This window comes from Nicotiana tabacum, chromosome 4 (assembly GCF_000715075.1).
Source record: "Nicotiana tabacum cultivar K326 chromosome 4, ASM71507v2, whole genome shotgun sequence".
Classification (NCBI taxonomy): domain Eukaryota; kingdom Viridiplantae; phylum Streptophyta; class Magnoliopsida; order Solanales; family Solanaceae; genus Nicotiana; species Nicotiana tabacum.
In genome coordinates this window covers 65889211-65909280 of record NC_134083.1, presented here as the reverse complement: position 1 = coordinate 65909280, position 20070 = coordinate 65889211, and the positions used below count along the sequence as shown (strand labels likewise).

Sequence of the window (20070 nt, the reverse complement as noted above, 5' to 3'; positions counted from 1 at the left end):
TACTCAATACGAATCATAGGAATTAATTTCATATGAATTTACTAATATTCCGGATTAAAATCCGTAATTTATTTTAAAAATCAATAGTGGGACCCACGTCTCGAATCCCGAAAAAACTTACAAAATCCAAACACCCATTCCGATACGAGTTCAACCATATAAAAATTATCAAATTCCGACGTCAAATGGACCTTCAAATCTTAATTTTTCGTTTTTGGAAAGTTTTACAAAAATTCTAATTTCTTGCATCTAATCCGAAATAAGTGATGAATATAGACATGGATTCATGAAATATAATCACTTTTGGTTATAAAATACTTACCCACTTCAAAGTAGTGAAAATCCCCTTTGAAATCGCTCAAATACAAGACTTAAAACTCAAAAATGAGTAAAAATTCCGACTTCCGAATTTATGGGCTCTGCCCAATCATTTTCGTATCTGCGGATAAAAGTTCCGCATTTGTGAGATAAGGCTCGCATTTGCAATGCCAGGCTGCCAGGTGAAGTTCCGCATCTGCGGACATTCCTGTCGCAACTGCGACATCCGCTTCTGCACAAAAATAATCGCACCTGCGAAGACCCTAGGTCAGCCTAGTCCCACATCTGCGCAATTCCGCCGTACCTACGGCATCGCACCTGCGACCAAGACCCTCGCAGGTGCGATTACATCAGAGGCAGAAATTTTGAGAATTGGCTTAAGTTCACAACTCGATCCGATTTCGATCTGAATCACACTCGGGGTACTCGAGACCCCGTCCGAATATACCAACAAGTCCCGTAACATAATACGGACTTACTCGAGGTCTAATATCACGTCAAACAACACTGAAATTACAATTCACATCCCGATTCGAACTTTTGAGTTTTAAACTTTTCAATTTGTAAATCTCGTGCCAAAACATATTCAATAAATCCGGAATGACTTCAAATTTGGCACACAAGTCATAAATGACATAATGGAGCTATTCAAATTTTCAGAATCGGATTCCGGCCACGATATCAAAAAGTCAACTCTGTGGTCAAACTTTTGGAAATTTTTATCCTTTAAATTCCTAGTTTCCGTTAAATGGTCATAACTTGAGCTAGGGACTTCCAAATTAAATTCCGGGCATACGCCCAAGTCCCAAATTACGATACGGATCTAACAAAATTGTCAAAATACTGATCTGGATCCATTTGCTCAAAATATTGACCAAAGTCAATTTAGTTGAGTTTTAAGGCTCTATTTCACATTTTAATCAATTTTGCACATAAAAACTTTTCGGAAAATTATACGGACTATGCACGCAAGTCGAGGAGTGATAAATAGTACTTTTCGAGGTCTTAGGACACAAAATTAATTATTAAAGTTAAAGATGACATTCCGGGTCATCACAGGAGAAGACCCTCCCTCCGCGACTAACCATCAACATGATTTTTTGGGGGAACGTGATCAACGGTGTAACTTTTTTGGCAGCAAAAAAGACAAAGGTATCAGTGACTCATAGCAAGAGACTCAGGGAAGTCACCAAGGACGACATCACCTTTACAGAAGAGGACGCCGATGGACTTCTACTGCCGCACAATGATGCCTTGGTAATTTCTCTTAACGTTCTAGATTTTAAAATTAAACGTGTTTTGGTGGACCAAGGAAATTCAGCCAACATCATTCAATGGAGAGTGCTGAAGCAAGCCAAGCTAACTGGAAGCAGCATTCCGGTAACAAAACTCCTCGTCGGGTTCAACTTAGCAAGTGTGAGAATCCGATGGGAGATCTTGTTGCCCACGAAAGCCGAAGAGGTCATGAAGACTACCTTATTCGAAGTAGTAGACGGTCACATGGGCTATAATATGATTCTTGGCAGACCATGGCTACACGAGATGAAGGTCGTACCATCAACATATCACCAACTTCTGAATTTTCCAACTCTAGATGGAATCAAACAAATAATAGGAGATCAACCTACGGCAAGGGAGATGAACATGGTCTCGATTTACACCAGTAAAGGGAAGGAACAAGCGGTATAGTAATTACAGGAATTGACGTCTGCTCCCGAACCAAATGAAGACGATAAAGGGGAGAAGTCGTTGGAATCCCACGGGGTACCAAGGTATTTCCACGTAACGGAAGAAACGGAGGCGACCAAGTCCACGACGGAATAAATCGAAGATGTGGCATTGTTCAAAAGGTTTCTAGAGAGGATGTTCCACTAGGGAACTAAACCCGAGCTCAGGTAAGAATTTATTGAATTTCATGAAACTAACGTTGATTGTTTTGCATGGTCGCACGCGGATATGACAGGTATCTCGCTATATGTGGTAGTGCACAAGCTAAGCCTTGACCCAAGCATCCCTCCGTTTAGGCAAAAGAAGATCCGAATTGCCGAGGTCAGAAACAAGTTTGTTAAAGAAGAGGTAACTCGATTGCTCGATATTGGTTTAATCCGGGAGGTAAAGTATCCCGATTGGCTATCTAACGTAGTAGTAGTTTCAAAAAAGAATAATAAATTTTGTATGTGCGTAGATTATAAGGATCTGAATAAGGCATCCCCAAAAGACCTGTTTCTATTGCCAAACATTGATCAAATGATTGATGCAATGGCCAGACACGAGTTGATGAGTTTCCCCGATGCCTATTTTAGGTACAATCAAATTAAGATGAACCCGGAGGATCAGAAAAAAACTTCGTTCATAACGAACTTTGACACATATTGCTACAATGTGATGTCCTTCGAGGTTAAAAATGCCGGAGCCGCTTATGAGAGGCTCATGAACAAAATGTTCGAAAAGCAACTAGGAAAAACAATGGAAGTTTACATAGATGATATGCTGCTTAAGTCTTTAAACACAAGTGACCATTTGAAATACCTCCAGGAAACCTTTGACATCCTAAGGAAGCATAACATGAAGTTTAACCCCGAAAAGTGTGTGTTCGGAGTCAGCTCCGGTAAATTTTTGGATTTCTTGGTGTCACAAAGGGGGATTGAGGTCAATCCCGACAAGATTAAAGCCATCGAGAACATTCCATACCAGCTGAAAAATGTGAAAGAAGTCCAAAGACTAACCGGAAGACTGGCCGCTCTAAGCAGGTTCATTTCTCGATATTCGAAAAAATGTCATCACTTCTTCTCACTTTGGAAGAAGAAGAACAACTTCAAGTGGATTCCAGAATGCCAACAGGCTCTAAAATACCTGAAACGGTATCTATTGAGCCCTCCGTTACTATCAAAACTGGAGGAAGGCGAACAATTGCTAATATACTTAGCGGTCTCGGAGGTAGCGGTAAGCGCCGGTCTAGTCCGGGAGGACGAATGTACGCAATCTCCTATCTATTATGTTAGTAAAATCTTATCGGGGGCGAAAACTCGTTTAAAATCTTATCGGGGCGGAAACTCATTATCCGCACCTCGAAAATCGATATTGAAAAATTAAACTCGATTTTTGTTAATTTGATTTGATTTATAAATTTAAGAACCTGACAAAATTAATTTGGTTCGATAATTGAAAAACTCGAACCAACTCAACCTATGTACACCCTTAATTAGCTACATGGAAGTGAGATGTCCAAATCTAAGAAGGGAAGCAATGACTCGAATTTGAAAGGTAGGTCGCACAAAAATTTGAGCATAGAAAACTCAAATAAAGACAAGTTTTCAACTATGATTAGTGGAGGACGAACATTACTGAAGTCGGCATCAATGAAAGCTGGAAAAAGCTGGCAGATTAACCACGATCAACTGTACAAAGAATCCTTGCATAATCGCCATCCAAAAGGCGTGCTAGTTCTGTTTTCATAGCATAACCAGTCACATCGAAGTCACTTCATCGTCAACGGAGAATTTAGATATAAGAAAAAGAGCTTCTATTATTAAATATTTTATTTATATTTAAATGACCGGGTTTGATAATAGTCTATAAACGTGAACTCAATTATAAGTGTGATAATTAGTTATTAGATCGTGCACTTGATATGCTTGGTGGGTCTAGTGTGGTGCTATAGGTAGGCTCAACTAGATGAGGCCCGTTATATAAGAGTTCATCATGGTTTCATTAATTACAGTTAGATCCCCTCTCTAGATCTTATATAAACGCATAGTCAAAGTTATTTCATATCATCTGATGTGTGTGGTAACTGTCTCAATGGCGTCGCCATTTAGAGGAAGGGTAATAGAGAGAGACCAGTTCTTCGTCAATCCGCGGTATGACTCAAACAAATATGCAACTGTTCTTGCAATCTACATTATATTGTATCCTAATACCATGTTTGATCTTGAGTTATATTATGTCAATATTCTTACCCTAGATACATAAAAGTCATGAATTTTCTTGGTTGATATATTACTATATTAGAAATTAACGCAAGGATATATGTATGATTTCATTTATTAAATACAAAAAGGGGAGAAGTACATGCAATATCTTAGAAGATAAAGAGTAGTTACAAATTTATATTATTGTAGCCATTTTATTTAAGCTAAATTGCGAGAAGTAAAAAAAACAAGAATTTGTCTAAACTGATTTTGAAGAGAAATTAATCATTGAAAGTGCTCCTCCTTCCTCAAGGTACAACAATCACTCTTTAGTCCATCACTGATCCAAAATAATGACCAATTAACAAAAGAAAATGTCTTCTAAACTGACCCCCAAAAAAATGGAGAACGTTGCTATCATAAAGTATATTGAACAATAAAACCAAAGGAATTATCTGGAGGCATCAAATAACCATGGATTCTTTCGTGGGATATTGTAATAAGGAACTGTTGTTACCTGAAAATGTTTAACATTAATGCGACCAATTATTGTTTCTTGACGGTTCGTTATTTATTAATTGCTTGACGATCAGCTATAAATAATCTTCTCCGTCAGAGATTATTTTTAGTCTATTTCAGCAGTGCTTATGTTTTCTTTCTAATTTATATAATGCCACGGTACATGAGCTGGATAGTATATGTGTCCTCTTTCTTTATGTGAAGTTTGACCTCTATATATATATATATATATATATATATATATATATATATATATAAAGGAGGGACTTGACAAGATGATGTGGCATATCCCATATTATTTTTTTTCTTATTTTTTGACTTTTCCCTATTATTTTTATCATTTATCTTAATTTAAAAAATGCATATTCATAACTCACACATCTTCATTCACTACAAGAAATACGACATATGACCACAATTTATAACTGTCGGCGTAAGTCACATACGTGTCACAAAATCACTTACCGACATTTATTTTATATTTAAATGAAATGTCGGAAATTCCAATGTCGTTTTTTTCCAACATTTAAATTAGTGTCATAAAAAAATTTGTGACATTTAGTTATGACATTATCAAATGTCAATAATTTGAGTGCTTAACCTATTGTGTTTGCGACAGATATATATAAATGTCATTAATTTTTTTTATAGTTTTTGACTTTTAATATGAATGTGAAAATAATTATTAATCATGGCTAAACATTAAAAGAAAATAATTAATTAACAATAATGTATTCAAAGTAACATTGACGCTCATTCCAATACTTGAATTCCCAGTACAGTACAAACAACTTGAATCAAACACATAGTTACTTCAACATTCAATTACATAAACTTTCCCTTGAAAGTTCCAAAACAATCATCGTCGGTCATAGTTTTAACTTTAGTGTTCATGTTTTCCTCAAGTCGAGGATTCCTTTGAATTAGTTGCTCTCACATTCCTCTAAACTCTTCTTCCAACAACTGAAATTGAAAAAAAAAAAGAACCATTGCTAAACTGATTTAGGAAAACTACTAAGTAGCAAAAAGAACAATGCGATTGAACCTCATATAATATCTTGAAGAAATACAGGAATCATGCGACTACTACTATCTGCAAGAAAATATAAAACCACATTCAATAGTAGAAGCTTAAGAGAACTAAATCAATTTGGCATCATTAGCTTATGGAAAAGATCATTCCACTAATAGAGATAGAGTTATATACAACTGTAGGAAGTGTTTCACAAATGATGTACCCTTCTCAGCCAGCCGTTAGGTGAATATCTTTTGCAATCTTTTCCTAATTACCATATTTTATTTTCCCGAGAATGGTGGATAATACTTTCTATAAGCAAAATCAAAGAGAAATAACATAAAAAAAATATTATTCTCCAGTCTTAAGGTATCATATGTAGAAAGAAACGATATCAAGATCACCTTGACAAAATGGAATTTTTAATCAACTTAAGACAAATAATAATAATTTTGCAGAAAGCTCAAGATATTTGAACCCGAAACTCCTAACAGTGCATAAAAGGAACTAGCAATCACTAGTATCATTGTACAGGCTTACTAATTCCTTCTCTACTCTTGAATTCAACAGAATGATTGATCAATTTCAGTCCTAACATCAATGTCAATGTTCCTTATCCAACATAAATTGTCAATCAAGCTGATATTCATAAGATACCCTACACCATCCACAATCTAAATCATGAAACACATAATCGTAATGGTCATTTACCTTCCCTTCATAAATAAGTATCTTCAAGCTTATTTTTCATTCAACCATCACAAACAAGATTCTTTTTCAATTTAATTTACCGTGCTGTTTGGATTAGAGTCGCCATCAAGCACAACCACAATATTTCTAACACAAGACAAGTTACTATATAATATCCTTCTGTTGGAACTAACATCAAATGATTCAGCAGCGAATAAGGTTCAACACGTTAAAGAAGTTTTAACATGTCAAAAATACCAAGATCAAGATTAAACTAGTAATCCATATCTTATCAGACATTTCAGATCAATTTAATATTCAGTTGTTTTCTCTTTTATAGGGAAACAATAGAGAGTGCCATTTCATTCGCTCAATATAGAATAGTTTGTCAGTAACAAATACTAATCAAACAAACTATCTAGTTGAAGCAAAGATAGTCCTATAATTTAATTCATTACCTTTTGCGTCATTTGATGAATATCGTATGTACTAGTAAATAGATTCAAGGTTCTATAGCAGTAAGAACGATTGAACAACCAAATAATGTTAATAATCTCATCACTACCATTATAAAATCAGTTCAACATAAAAAGATGAATCAAAGAAAGTATAAACTTTAACCTCATGTTAATAAAACAAAGTCAGTCCATTAAATTTTATTTAATCCTCTAAGGCATTTGCTCAAACAGTTGATATGAACAGAATACGACAAAAGGTACACATAGTTAACCAGAAATTCAATCCAGTGAACAAATTAGAACAGAAAAATACTTACCAAAATCTTAATATCTTCAACCAGATGTAGAGAATAGATTAAATATGGCAGTTGATTGTGTGTAAAAGGCGGCCTAAATTTTGGTAACCTTCTGTCGTGTTTAGAATTCTAGGACAATCTAACACCCATGTAGTTTTCCCTTTCAATTCTCTGCACCATATGGCGACCTCGGCGGTTTAGTGAACATAAAACGGGGGACGCCTAATTGGAGTTGAGGAAATGGGAGAGATTGGTAGGGTTCTTAGAGAAGACAGCCTTCGTAATAGTGTTTTGTTTTGGATTAAACATTATAAAGTTAGAAAATTTCCTTCATTAGTGATAAATGTCAGTAAATATTGACTAATATTGTGACGCTTCACTACAAAAGTCTCAATAGTTTTGTCATTTATTATTAATTGTCACTTATTTATATCATTTCTTAAAAAATGTCAAAGAATTAGTTTTTTTGCGACATTTATTATATATGTCGCTAAATAAATATCGTCGTACCTATAATTTCTTGTAGTGATTCATTGTGACTTTTCAAGTTTCTAATCCGCAGTTGTTTAATTTGTTATAAATTGTATCTTGGGTTGGGTCGTGACTTTTCGAATTCATAACCCCCCCATTTATTTAATGTGTTATAAATTGAATCTTCTTTTTTTATTATTACTCACACAACATCAACTCTTGCATCACACTTCAGTTTTATTATTGTTGATTGATGTGTGGTTATAATTCCATAGTTTCGTACATTATTTGCCTTACATTTTATATGCTTTAATGATAAACTACACTTTAATTGTGCGTAACAGAGTCTATTTTATGTGTAGGTAAATTGGAGATGAAAGTAGAGCAAAAGGGATACTTAAAAATAGAAAGCATGCTCGGGAGCAGTTAAAAAGGAGAAGTTGGCAAAGCCATGCCTACACCAGGCATTATACCTGGCGACGCCAGGCTTGTAACTGGCGAGAGACCTAGTGAGGCCGGGCAGAAGGCGAGATTGACCAGGCTTTATTCCTGGCGACGGGAGGCCTGGGGCGAGGTCCACCAGGCGTTATGCCCCGCGAGGCTAGGTCTGTGCGTGCACAGTCCGAGTTTTAAAGACTTATTTCATCTCTTGATTTGACTAGGACTTGGCCTACACATTTAGGTCTTTTCCTACACATATAAATAGACCTAAAAATGATACTTTTGAGGACTTTTTCAACCGGAGGCAAGAAGAGCTTGTGGAATCGCCCGTTGGGAGTTAGAATCATCAATTTTTACATCCTTTCATCCTTACTTTGTAATTTAATTATGCAAAATATTTGGGATATTATTACTATGAGTATGAGTAGCTAAACTCCTAATCTAGGGTTTTGATGGAACCTATTGAAAGATGATTTTTTTGTTACATTAATATAAATTTGCCGTAGTATTTTCTCTATTTGTTCAACTATATTATTCATGTGGTTGATTGAAGGGCCCTCAGTTAGCTGTGCCTATATAGTATGTATTACTCGAGAGAGAGTGCATATTTTGATTGTTGTTGAACAACATCACTCCTAACGTATATGAGGGATTAATACGAAGGTCTTAAAGGTGGGACTAGGGATAACGAAATTTTAGTGCGATCTGAGTGAGTCGTACTTAATGCCAGCCAGCGTAATTCAGGAGAATACGTCTAGTAAATTATGGTAATTACTCGGGAGAGAGTTACAATAGTCGTAGTGCTCATGATCGATAGAGAAGACATAGGCAAATTTATAGAAAACGTAGCGGAAAAGATTCCGACAATAGGGGAAATCACAACCTTAGATTATTCCAATTCTTATTTACAAACCCTTCATAGTTACTTATTTATTATTGCATTTTCATAACGTAATATTTAGTTAATAAAAATTTAAAGTGTTATTTAAATATTTCTGAAGATTGATTGTGTGAATTTGTGCGAGTCTAACGGTTGTGGTTGATAGGTTAATTCCCTGTGGGATTCGACTCCGGACTTATTAGCCGGGATATATTTGCGACGACCGCTTGTCCTTTTTATAAGGTATAGTTGGGTGTGATCAAATTTTGGCGCCGTTACCGGGGAGTTAATGGTGTATTAATTGCAGCTAATAGAATTGCTAGAATTCTTAGTGTAGTCAATTTTCTTCATTTTTGTTAACCAAATACATTGAAATTCTAACGTTTGTAGTCTTGGGTGTTACAGGTGCATGCCTAGAAACTTCTCAAGAACTGGTGAATTGTTCGAAGCATTATTAGATCCTGAGAAAGTTTTCAAGGCATTGAATTGTGCAAACAAAAAAGGCAAACAACAACGAAACTCGACAGAATAAATTGAACTAGACATGGATGACGTAATAGAAAATCTAAATAACAGAAGTAATGACCCGAACAATCGGGGTGTGGCGCCTCTTGTGCCAGAAGCAACCTTGTTTGATTGGGCACAACCCACTGCGAAAAATCTGGCCACTGCAATTGCAGTCCCTCAAATACAAGCGGAATCATTTCAAATCACAAACAACATGCTACATTTGTTGCAGAACCAGGGACTGTTTTTAGGGTCTTACATTGAAGATTATCAGCAACATCTGAAAAATTTCCTATCGATATGTGTCACACAAAGTCAACTTAATGTGACACCGGACGCAATAAAGTTGTTATTGTTTCCATTCTCGGTGACGGGAGAAGCTCAGACTTGGCTTAATTCACTCCCCATAAGCTCCATCAGTACGTGGGAGGAATTAGTCAAGCAATTTGTAAACAAGTTCTACCCACCCAATAAGACTGCCAAACAAATTGATGAGATATTGAGCTTCAGGCAGAGACCAACAGAAACACTACAAGAAACGTGGGAGAGGTTCAAGGGTATGCTTGTTAAGTGTCCACATCATGGCATTCCAGAGCAAATATTGGGGCAGAGGTTTTACATGGGATTGGCAGACAGCTTAAAGGCCAATGTTGATACTTCAGCGAGTGGAGCATTTTTGAGCAAATGATTCAGAGAATGCAAGATCCTACTCGATAAAATGGCTCAAAACTCAGGATGGATGACAAGAGACTCAACGATCACTCTTGTAGTTCACTATGTGGCTTTGGATCCAAACAACTCTATAGCCAAAAATATGGCTACTCTAATGACGCAAATGAGTATCCTCACCAAAAAGATCGATGAATCAGGCCAGAAGCAACAAGTACACATAGTTGACACAACTAATGGGGGCTTATGTACACCATGCATTAACCAACCTTATGTATGCTCGTGGAGTGCGGAAGGTGACAACCAGCACTATCAGGAAGATATGAACTATGTAGCCAACTATGGGGGACATAGGCAAGGTGGTCAGAATTGGGGTCAACAGAATCAACAATATAGACCAGCACATCAGTAGTACAATAACATCAACAATTTTGGAGCTATGTGACCACAGGGTCAAGTGGTGCCTTACCAAAGGCAACAAGGTTACAACCAGCAAAATCAGCAGCTGGCTTATCAACAACCTCAACAACAACAGATTGTGAGACAAGATGATGGGTTTGCTGAACTTAAGAGAATGCTGGACAGCAACAACAGAATGCTGCAACAACTAATTGGGTCCAACGAAAAATGCAAGAGAGAGTGAACTCACATGATGTTTTATTTCCCTTAATATGTAAATTCATCTTCCACTAACTAAGGATTTCAGGTCACTGAATCGTCAAATAAAATAATAATAAAAAATAATTCATTAAAGTATAGTTAGCAATATTTAAAGGTGACCATAACTCCCTTATACTATGTTATGTCTGCTATGCTTTACACAAGAACTGTAAAATATTGAGACATGGAGTGATAAAAAGGGGAAAAGATAAGGAATAAGAAAAACATGTATAAACGTACAACCTTTTTCAACATTAACAGTGCAGAATGTGCAATTTAATAAAAGAAACCAATTAACTAGTCTTCTTAGTGGATATACTTTTAACCAAACATATAATTTTTTCCACCTAAAAATAAAAAAAAACCGATCAACCTTCACTCCACTAGCATAAGACAATTAAAGAATACAATACTCTTTCCTCTAAACTTTGGTACGAGCATAAACACATCGCCTCACTACCAAAATACCATTAGATACCTTTTATTATTATTATTATTATTATTATTATTATTATTATTATTATTGTTGTTATTATTATTATTATTATTATTATTATTATTATTATTATTATTATTATTATTATTATTATTATTATTATTATTATTGTTAAATCTTTTGTCATGTTCCTTATTATTTATTTTCAGGCCCTAAATTTGACATCGTCACTACTCTACCGAGATTAAGTTTGACACTTACTGGGTACCGCTGTGGTATACTCATACTATGCTTCTACATATCTTTTTGTGCAGATCCAGGTATATCTTATCAGACTAGACATCAGTGGAGTAGCCGTACGAGGAGAGTTCGAGGTATATTTGCTAGCGTCCGCAGACTCCGGAGTCCCCATCTATCTTATTATGTTGTCTTCCTTATTTTCTTTAGACTCTGATGTATAGAGATATTGAGAATAAATTCTTAGAAACTTGTGACTTATTCCTACCTGGTTTTGAGAGTTGAAATTGTTAAATTGCAGTTCTTATTTATTCAACTGTTAACGATTAAATTTCAGTTTATATTCAGTTATATTCCGCATTGATAGGCATACCTAGTCTTAGAGACTATGTGCCATCACTATATTTTACGGAGGAAATTTGGGGTCGTGACACTTGCAATAGAAATAAATGAATGAATAAAGGAATAGTATGTGAGAGAATAAAACAACGCCAGAAAATGGTTCATTTTTTACTGCAATTTTAGAAAACTTAAAAAGATGTGTTAATGAAATAGTATCATGATAATTAAAAGAAATAAAAACAAGAGATGAATGTTGACAATATAAAGGATAAAATAAGCATCTAAAAAAACCCAATTGAGATATAAGAAGGAGAATGTATATTGTTCAATGTTAGAAAGAGAGTTTGATATGTTAAGCAAAGTTTGTAGGGTGTAAATGATTTTCACTTATTTCCTTTTTTCTTACTCATAAATATTCTATTACTTGTAATAATATGATACTATTTGTGAACAACATTTATTTAATTAAGAATACAAAAGACTCTAATCGTGAATAACATTTACTTCAAATTATAATCACTATATGATGAGCCTTTCCAATTGAAAGGACTGTTCATCGAGGGCAAGGGTTATTTTCTGCAAATATATTTAAATTCTTTGCTTAAACATTTGATTTTTAACTTCTAAGTATTTGCATTGGGTATAGTAGATACTGTGTGCATTATATACTTTTTTTCTTTATTATAATATTATAACTTTAATTACTACCTTTATTAAATAGAGAAGTTTGATCGCGTTAAGCGAGAACCTATTGACTAGTTAAAAGTATAATTAATAAGACCTACGAAAGTTACGAATTTGTGGTCTTTATTTTCTGCAAATGGAATTTATTCTTGTCTTACTCTATATGACATCAATTGGCTATATAGATTTGAGATGTCCACATAGAAAGGAAAAAAGAGTCAAAACCCAACAACTCCATCATTAAATCAACTGAAGGAAAGATAGATACATAAATCTCACGGTTAGAAGTTCTATGAAACCTTGTCTTGTGTCTAAAGATTTATTTTTCCATTTTAATATCCTCTTTTCAGGCAATTTAGTCCACTGATTCGTAACATTTTCTTTTTGTGCAGTTTCTTGAAATTTGCCAATAATAAACTGTTAACATATAATTGAAAATAAATAAATAAGTAAACGACATATATCAGGGCATATATCTGATAATGGAATGCCCACAGTAGATTGATAGGAGTTAGGTATTGACAATGGATTCAACAACAACAACACCAGCGTAATACCACAAGTGGATTTTGAGGAGGATAATGTATACGTAAATCTTACTCCTACCTTGTGAATATTGATAATGGATTCGGTTGAACTAATGTTAACAAGCTGCCAACAAACTATATAGCCCATAACCATGATATAACAGAACCAAATGTCAGACCAAGTATTAAGAACAAAACAAGCACAGTCCCAGCTACCTCTGCATGTTGCAGCCGGACAGTTTTTGAACCCAACATCATTAACACACTAGTAAGGTAGCCATTAGTTAGCCCCAAAAGACAGGTTAGTATTGTAACTGGAAGCTCTGTCCTGAAGAATTTGGGCCCGTGCAAACAACAATAGAATAGAGGCAAAAACAACAACCTTGAATAGCAGGCAAAAATAGCAACCTTAGCATTTCCAAGAAGACATATAGAAGTAAGAGACTTCCCAACCAGATCAAAAACATTGTAGCCAGTAATCAACAGGATCGGATACCAATCCCTCAGAAGCTGAGAATGCACGTCCTCTGTAATATATCCTGGAAATATGCATAAAGTGACCACATAAATGCTTAGGATTCCAAAGCCATACCATTTTACCGTCCCAACAATGTCCCACAAGGTCGATCTCCATAATCCTCTCGTTAGGCCACCCTTCTCCTCTTTCTCCTCATTCAGTACTGTCCGAGTTTTAAGATCAGTGTAGTATTTAATAACTGGAAGCCTATATGCCACATTATAAAGAATAGTGCACAAGATCATCATAGCAATGCTGACAATAAAATAAAGGTTTGCACTTTTTCTCAGCCCATCAGCATCTTGTGGGTAAATAGCTTTTGTTAAAATTCTAAGCAATGAAACAAGGACACCTGCAACACAGAACAAAAGTCCAGACACAGTTACGCCCCTAATTTTTGCCATTCCGACTGAATCCACAGACCTGACAAATTAAAAGTAGGAAGAAGATGAAATCTGAATTTGAACATGAACTAAGAGACAGCAAGCTGTTCACAATCAAGAACAATATTGCTGAAACAAGAAGCAAAGTGATCTATGTATGAATTAAACATCAAAATTCCTTTGATAACTGATCTATGTATGAATTAACTCTCAAAATGACACCTTGGTGAAAAACCAAATAGTATCCGATGATAGAGTTTACAAAGTGACACATTATCTACAGAGCTTCAAATCATGCCCCACTGGCCATCCGAGATTTCTCGCTTACCAGAAAGGAAATTACAAAGTGACAGAACCAGGGTCATCATCAACTAAAATATCAGCTAGTCCAGCTACATTCAACCAGTTAAATCAACTTTACTCGATCCAAAAGAGAAAAAATCAACCAGTTAAAACCATGACAAAGATGACCTGTTCAACAATAAAAAATATCAAGCAGAAGTCTAGTGGAAAACCATACCAGGCTGACGTCTATGAAGAAGAATAAGTTTATGAGACTGCTACAAAATCCGAGCACTAGTGAAAACCAATTTCATTTGCAAAATAGGCTTTTAAATTTTTCCTACAGATCATTTTGCAAAATTAATTAACCCCAGCATATAAAAAATGTTCAGTACAAACATCAAGTATAGCTCTAGATTTTGATAACCTCAAACATAAATCTATTGACTGATTAGTAAGAAAATGCAGGTACTTAATGAGGTGGAGTGGATATTCTGTACCTTCACCCCATATACAATTCCAATCAAATAAAAGTGAGAAGGACACCACTACATTTCTTTCTTGAACCCAACAAACTTTTCATTCAAATAAAAAAAATTCAATGGAGAAACTGAAAATAATGTAGCACTTATATTCCCCCAACATACTGAGTCTCTAGTTTAAATAAGCTAGCAACGAGAAAAAGAATCAATTGATATTACCAATTAAGTTGTTATCAGTCAGGGATTTGGAGAAAATCTCCTCTTATTCTTTGGCTTTCAGTATCTGGAGATTTTCGTGTTGATTGTTCTTCTTATGAATAATTACTAATATCGAGAATTGGATACTTTTGACAATCTTATTTAAACCTATTATTAGTATTTCATTAGTTACAATTTAATGACACTCTTTTTATCTTGGAGACATACCAAATAAATGATAACGTTGTTTTCTATTTCAAACGACATTTCAATCCTACTTTAATATTTTCTTCCGATATCCACATATTAAAATCCATGCTCACACAATACCGTATAAAACAAAACGAAGAAAAAAAATGATCTAAGTTATAAATAAACTAACAACTATACTATGCTAGCAAGTTATTTATATATTTTTCCGACTAACAATGTAATAGTAATCAAGTTCTACTTTATCTAATAAGTTACATACTATATTTACACCGTCTATACATAGAAAAAAACAATTTATACCTGAAGCCGCAGTTCCAGCTAGAGTAGCCTGAATGTACCTGTCAGGTAACTCTCCAGCAGACCCAATTACTCCACCTTGAACCAACCCATTCGCAGCCCCAGTAAGCCCAACAAGCCCCACCGTAACATAGAACCCACCATAAACTCCAACTCTGCCCTTAACATACCAAAAATCCATCAAAGGAACCATAACCAAAGCCACCACATACAGAAACATCCCAACATTAATTCTCACAAAACAACTCGACTTATTAGCAAAACCAACTATGAATAGCAGACAAACCAAACTGAGTGTCATGTTTACAATGGCGAAAATACGATCAACTGAGACCGTTGGATAGAGGAAGGTGAAGTAGTCAACGGCTGTGATGAAGACGTTCCATGGGAGAACGTAACCTGAGCCGAGGAAGAAGTAGATTACATAGGCAATGTGGAATGAGTCCTTGGGGATATTATTAGGATCGGATGAGGGAATCAGTAGAGTTGTTGTTGATTCAGAATCTTCGTCTTTACTGACTGAACCCATCGGCGGTGCTGTAATTTCCCGATTGTGGGCAGTTTTTGCAGAAGGATGAAAGTCAATGGCGTGCCGTAGTGGGTGGAAAGGTTTGCTGCATGATACTCTGGGGCAACGTGGGAAATCTTTTAAAAGAAAGGGGCCATTTGGACAGGAAGCAAATTATAAGGAAATGGCGTGTTCACACCGTATAGCGGAGGAAGGTATGAATATGATATTATCTTGTTTTTCTTATTGGACTTCACACATCTGATGTGTGTGGCTTTTTTCTCTTTTTGTTCCCTCACGTTTTTCTTGGTTGATATATTAGGAAATTAACGTAAGGACGTACAATGTATGATTTGTAAAAATATTGACATAATATAATGCAAGATCAAATATTTTATATTACCAAGAATAATTGCATACCTGCTTGAGCGATTGACGAAGGACTAAGTCTCTTTTTTATATTACCCCTTATCTAATATGGCGGCATCAATGAGACCAGCTGTCACAGATAATAGATATTATCATATAACACCCCTTTTATTATTGGCTTCATCAAGTTGAGCCTACACTAACCACGACACCACCACAACCACTAAGCACATTAAGTGCACGTCTCAATAATCACTTATCATACTTATAATTAGACCCTTATGGACTATCATCAAAATTAGACATTTAAATATAAACAAAATATTTAATAATGCAAGCTATTTTTCTTAGATGATTTTATTTATGAACTACAAAAAAGGGAGAAGTACATATAATATCACTACTAAAAAACTATCAAAAAGCGTCCACAAAAATCGATCGAAGTCGGTCAGAATCGAATAAAAACTGACTGATTATCGACCGATTTCAATTCATCGAAAAAAGAATGATCGCAATAAGGTAGCGACCGCAGTCAATCGATATTATCGACCTATTTCGGTCGGTATTTGTCAACGCACTTTGACCAAATTATCTGACAAAAATAATCATACCGACCTACTTCGGTCGGTAGTTTTGAAAATAATTTTAAATTACTTTTAAACTAGCGACCGACGTCGGCCGGAACTTAAATTATTATTTTTTAAAAAATTGTTCAATTCCGACCGATTTCGTTCGGAATGTTTAAAATATTTAAAATGTAAAATTAAAAATTCCGACCGCAGTCGGTCGGAATTGTTAAAATATTTAATGTTTAAATTTAACAATTCCGACCGAAATCGATCGGTAACTTTGAATTTTTGGAAAATTCAAATGAACAGTTCCGACCGACTTCGGTCGATAGGCGGTCGATTTTCTGGGTATGTTTTTGGCAGAATGCAGCTGTTTTATAGCTGCACCACCTGCCAACACCCAATCACCTATAATGGCAGCATTACATTGCTGCCATTCAACCAATATCAATAATATTAACAATAATAACAACAATAATAACAACTATCAAAACTATATTATTAACAAAACATCATCTCCATCTCCACTAAACTATATTAACAAAACATAATACCCAAAATAAAATGTTTCACAAGTTAAAAGTTCAAACATCATTCAATGAGTGTTTTGTATTGCATCACCTCCATCTTCACTACTAGAAACTTCATCGTCGGCACGGTTCGAAGGATTACGACGAGAAGGACTAGCATCTGGGGAAGGCTCACGAGACCGGAGAATGGGGAAAGCACCACTAGCAAGAAGATTGGCCAGCTGACCTTGAAAGAGATTAAATTGTTGGTCCCTCTTTTCTAGATGAACTTAAAGGGTATCAAATTATTTATCTCTCTTTTGTTCTCTAGCCTTTGTCTCTTCAAGCTCTGTTGTCAGCTTTGCGATCTTCTTCTCCATAGACGAGATAGTCGACCTATCAATTGCCTCGCCTTGGGCCGAAGTTCGTATTCCTTACAATCCAGCCCTGTAGCGTCGAAATGATCTCTCTGGAAGGCCGTATGCTATCCCTTTTTTAGGACGACTGACAACATCCAACCATATCTTCTGCGCTTCTTCGTCGGAAATGGGTGGTCGCTCGCCTTGCTCATTCGATGGCAAGCTCTTAGTGTACTCCTCCACATTAATATTGTAGCGACCCTTTATTTAGAAGATAGACAATTATTAACTATATAATATTATAAACATTAATTTCAAGTTATAGTAGTTATGAAACTTATATATGTAGTCTCCGCCCGGTCCTCGACCCATCTAGTTGGATCTGTCAGTACCTTTTTCTTCCGAATGTGAGTCTCCATGAAGAACTCATCATGAGTCATCTTCCTCCCATATTATTTTTCCTACAAATATAATAAAACATGTTAACTAAATTAAAATATATAAATATAGTTTGATATATATAGAATTAAATATTTTAAGGAATTACCAGTAGTCTCCTCTCGAACCTTCTTTCCCCGTTCACTCTTCTTCTCGAACTTCTCAGTGGTCCACTGCCTCAGCAGATCCTCCCATATGTGCGGTAGAACCCATGAAGATTTCTTGGTCTTCTTCCGAGCAGAATAGAAGGAATCGAATAGTCTCTTATGACATTTGACTTCAAAATTTGCAAGAATGGCACTGTTATGCCGGTCCTCCCAGGCACACTTAGTCTACAAATGAAGTGTGTAACGTTAGATGAAAATATTGATAATATAATGCTTAAATAGATAAGAATTGTATTAAAACCTTAAATTGATTAAAAATTTGCTCCACGAGTGTAACGACCCGGCCGATCGTTTTGCTTTCTAGAATCTCGTTCCCCTAAATAAGACTTCTCGTACGTGCTTTTACTGTTTTATGACCTGCGGGGTTGGTTAGTTCGAGATTTGGAAGAGTTGGGGTTAAAATCGAAACACTTGGTTCCTTATGTCATGCCCTAAAACCGAGGAGCGCGACCGACGCTCAACCGAGTGAACCCGACCGAGCAAGCCTGTTAGATTTTCTTCTGCCCAAACTCATCCATGAATGAAGATAATACATATTTTCATTAATTAGACAAAAAGATGTTCATGTCCACAATATCAATTCATTACCAATAGTTTCATCATTTTTAACGTCTTAAATAGAACAAGTAATATAACCACAACATAACGTAGTTTGTCTTTCCCAGCACCAATAAATCACCCACACTATGTCTACGGAGCCTCTCTATATAAAGAAGAGTACAATGATAATGCCTACAAGACAGCCCCGGCTATACCTCAAACCGAATACACAAAGTACAAAAGATACATGACCCCGGGATGAAGTGAGGCTCACCAAGTCAGCTGGGAAGAAGGTGTACTACTATCACTGATCAATATCTCCTGATGTGGAACCACCTGCATCCATTTAAAGATGCAGCGCCCCCGAAAAAAGGGACGTTAGTACTATCGAATAGCACTAGTATGTATAACTAAACACCCTCTCAATAGAATGACAAATAATACAAACAAGATTATCATAATATCAATGAAAGCCTTAATCAACATCAAACCTCATTTTAGGATCAAGACAGTGTTCAAATTAATTTTCATATCTCACATTGGAAGATTTTCAGTATCGATATATCATTATCCACAATACTATTATTCACAAAACTAGTACCAACGTACTCTCATCACGGAGTCCGATCACGACCCGATCGACTAGGCTATCTCATTAGAGACATCAACCACAATTACTATCAATACCAATACCATAATTTTAGCATGGAGTCCGATCACGACCCGATCGGCTAGGCTATCTCATTAGAGAATCAACCACAATTACTATCAATACCAATACCACAGTAAGTTTAGCACGGAGTCCGATCACGACCCGATCGGTTAGGCTATCTCATTAGAAAATCAACCACAATTACTATCAATACTAATACCACCGTAATTTTGGCACGGAGTCCGATCACAACCCGATCGGCTATGCTATCTCATTAGAGAATCAACCAAAATCTCAATTTCAATTACAATTTCTAGCACAATCACCACCATGTGTGTGACATGGTATCCGATTGCGACCCGATCGACTAGGCTGTCTTATTCGAGACATCAACCTTTTTATATCAATCATCGCATTTTATATTGCTTTCACATCTTTTCATTTCATTGACACTAATGGCCATAATTATAAGATCATTCTTGGCACGTTGGCCACATTTAGTATTTCATGCTCACCTTTTCAATTT

General features: G+C 35.7%; 2 protein-coding genes, 1 long non-coding RNA gene and 1 other non-coding gene across 4 annotated transcripts; 1 reads left to right on the top strand and 3 right to left on the bottom strand.

The window, feature by feature from the left end:
- Positions 1-1410: 1410 nt before the first annotated feature.
- On the top strand, positions 1411-2007 carry LOC142179955 (uncharacterized). The gene has a single exon (XM_075250858.1). It carries the CDS (start codon positions 1411-1413, stop codon positions 2005-2007), a length of 597 nt encoding a protein of 198 aa, XP_075106959.1.
- Positions 2008-5480: 3473 nt separating this feature from the next.
- LOC107803991 (uncharacterized) lies at positions 5481-7556 on the bottom strand. The gene is made up of 2 exons (XR_001652145.2): positions 7229-7556; positions 5481-5711 (listed from the first exon to the last, which is right to left on the bottom strand). It is a non-coding gene; the product is annotated as an uncharacterized LOC107803991 (long non-coding RNA).
- Positions 7557-9987: 2431 nt separating this feature from the next.
- On the bottom strand, positions 9988-10094 carry LOC142180562 (small nucleolar RNA R71). Its single transcript, XR_012709179.1, has one exon. It is a non-coding gene; the product is annotated as a small nucleolar RNA R71 (small nucleolar RNA).
- A 3072-nt stretch (positions 10095-13166) lies between these two features.
- Positions 13167-16331, bottom strand: LOC107803992 (equilibrative nucleotide transporter 1-like). Its single transcript, XM_016627797.2, has 2 exons — positions 15437-16331; positions 13167-13930 (listed from the first exon to the last, which is right to left on the bottom strand). Exons 1-2 carry the CDS (start codon positions 15960-15962, stop codon positions 13197-13199), a joined length of 1260 nt encoding a protein of 419 aa, XP_016483283.1. The 5' UTR covers positions 15963-16331; the 3' UTR covers positions 13167-13196.
- Positions 16332-20070: the final 3739 nt, after the last annotated feature.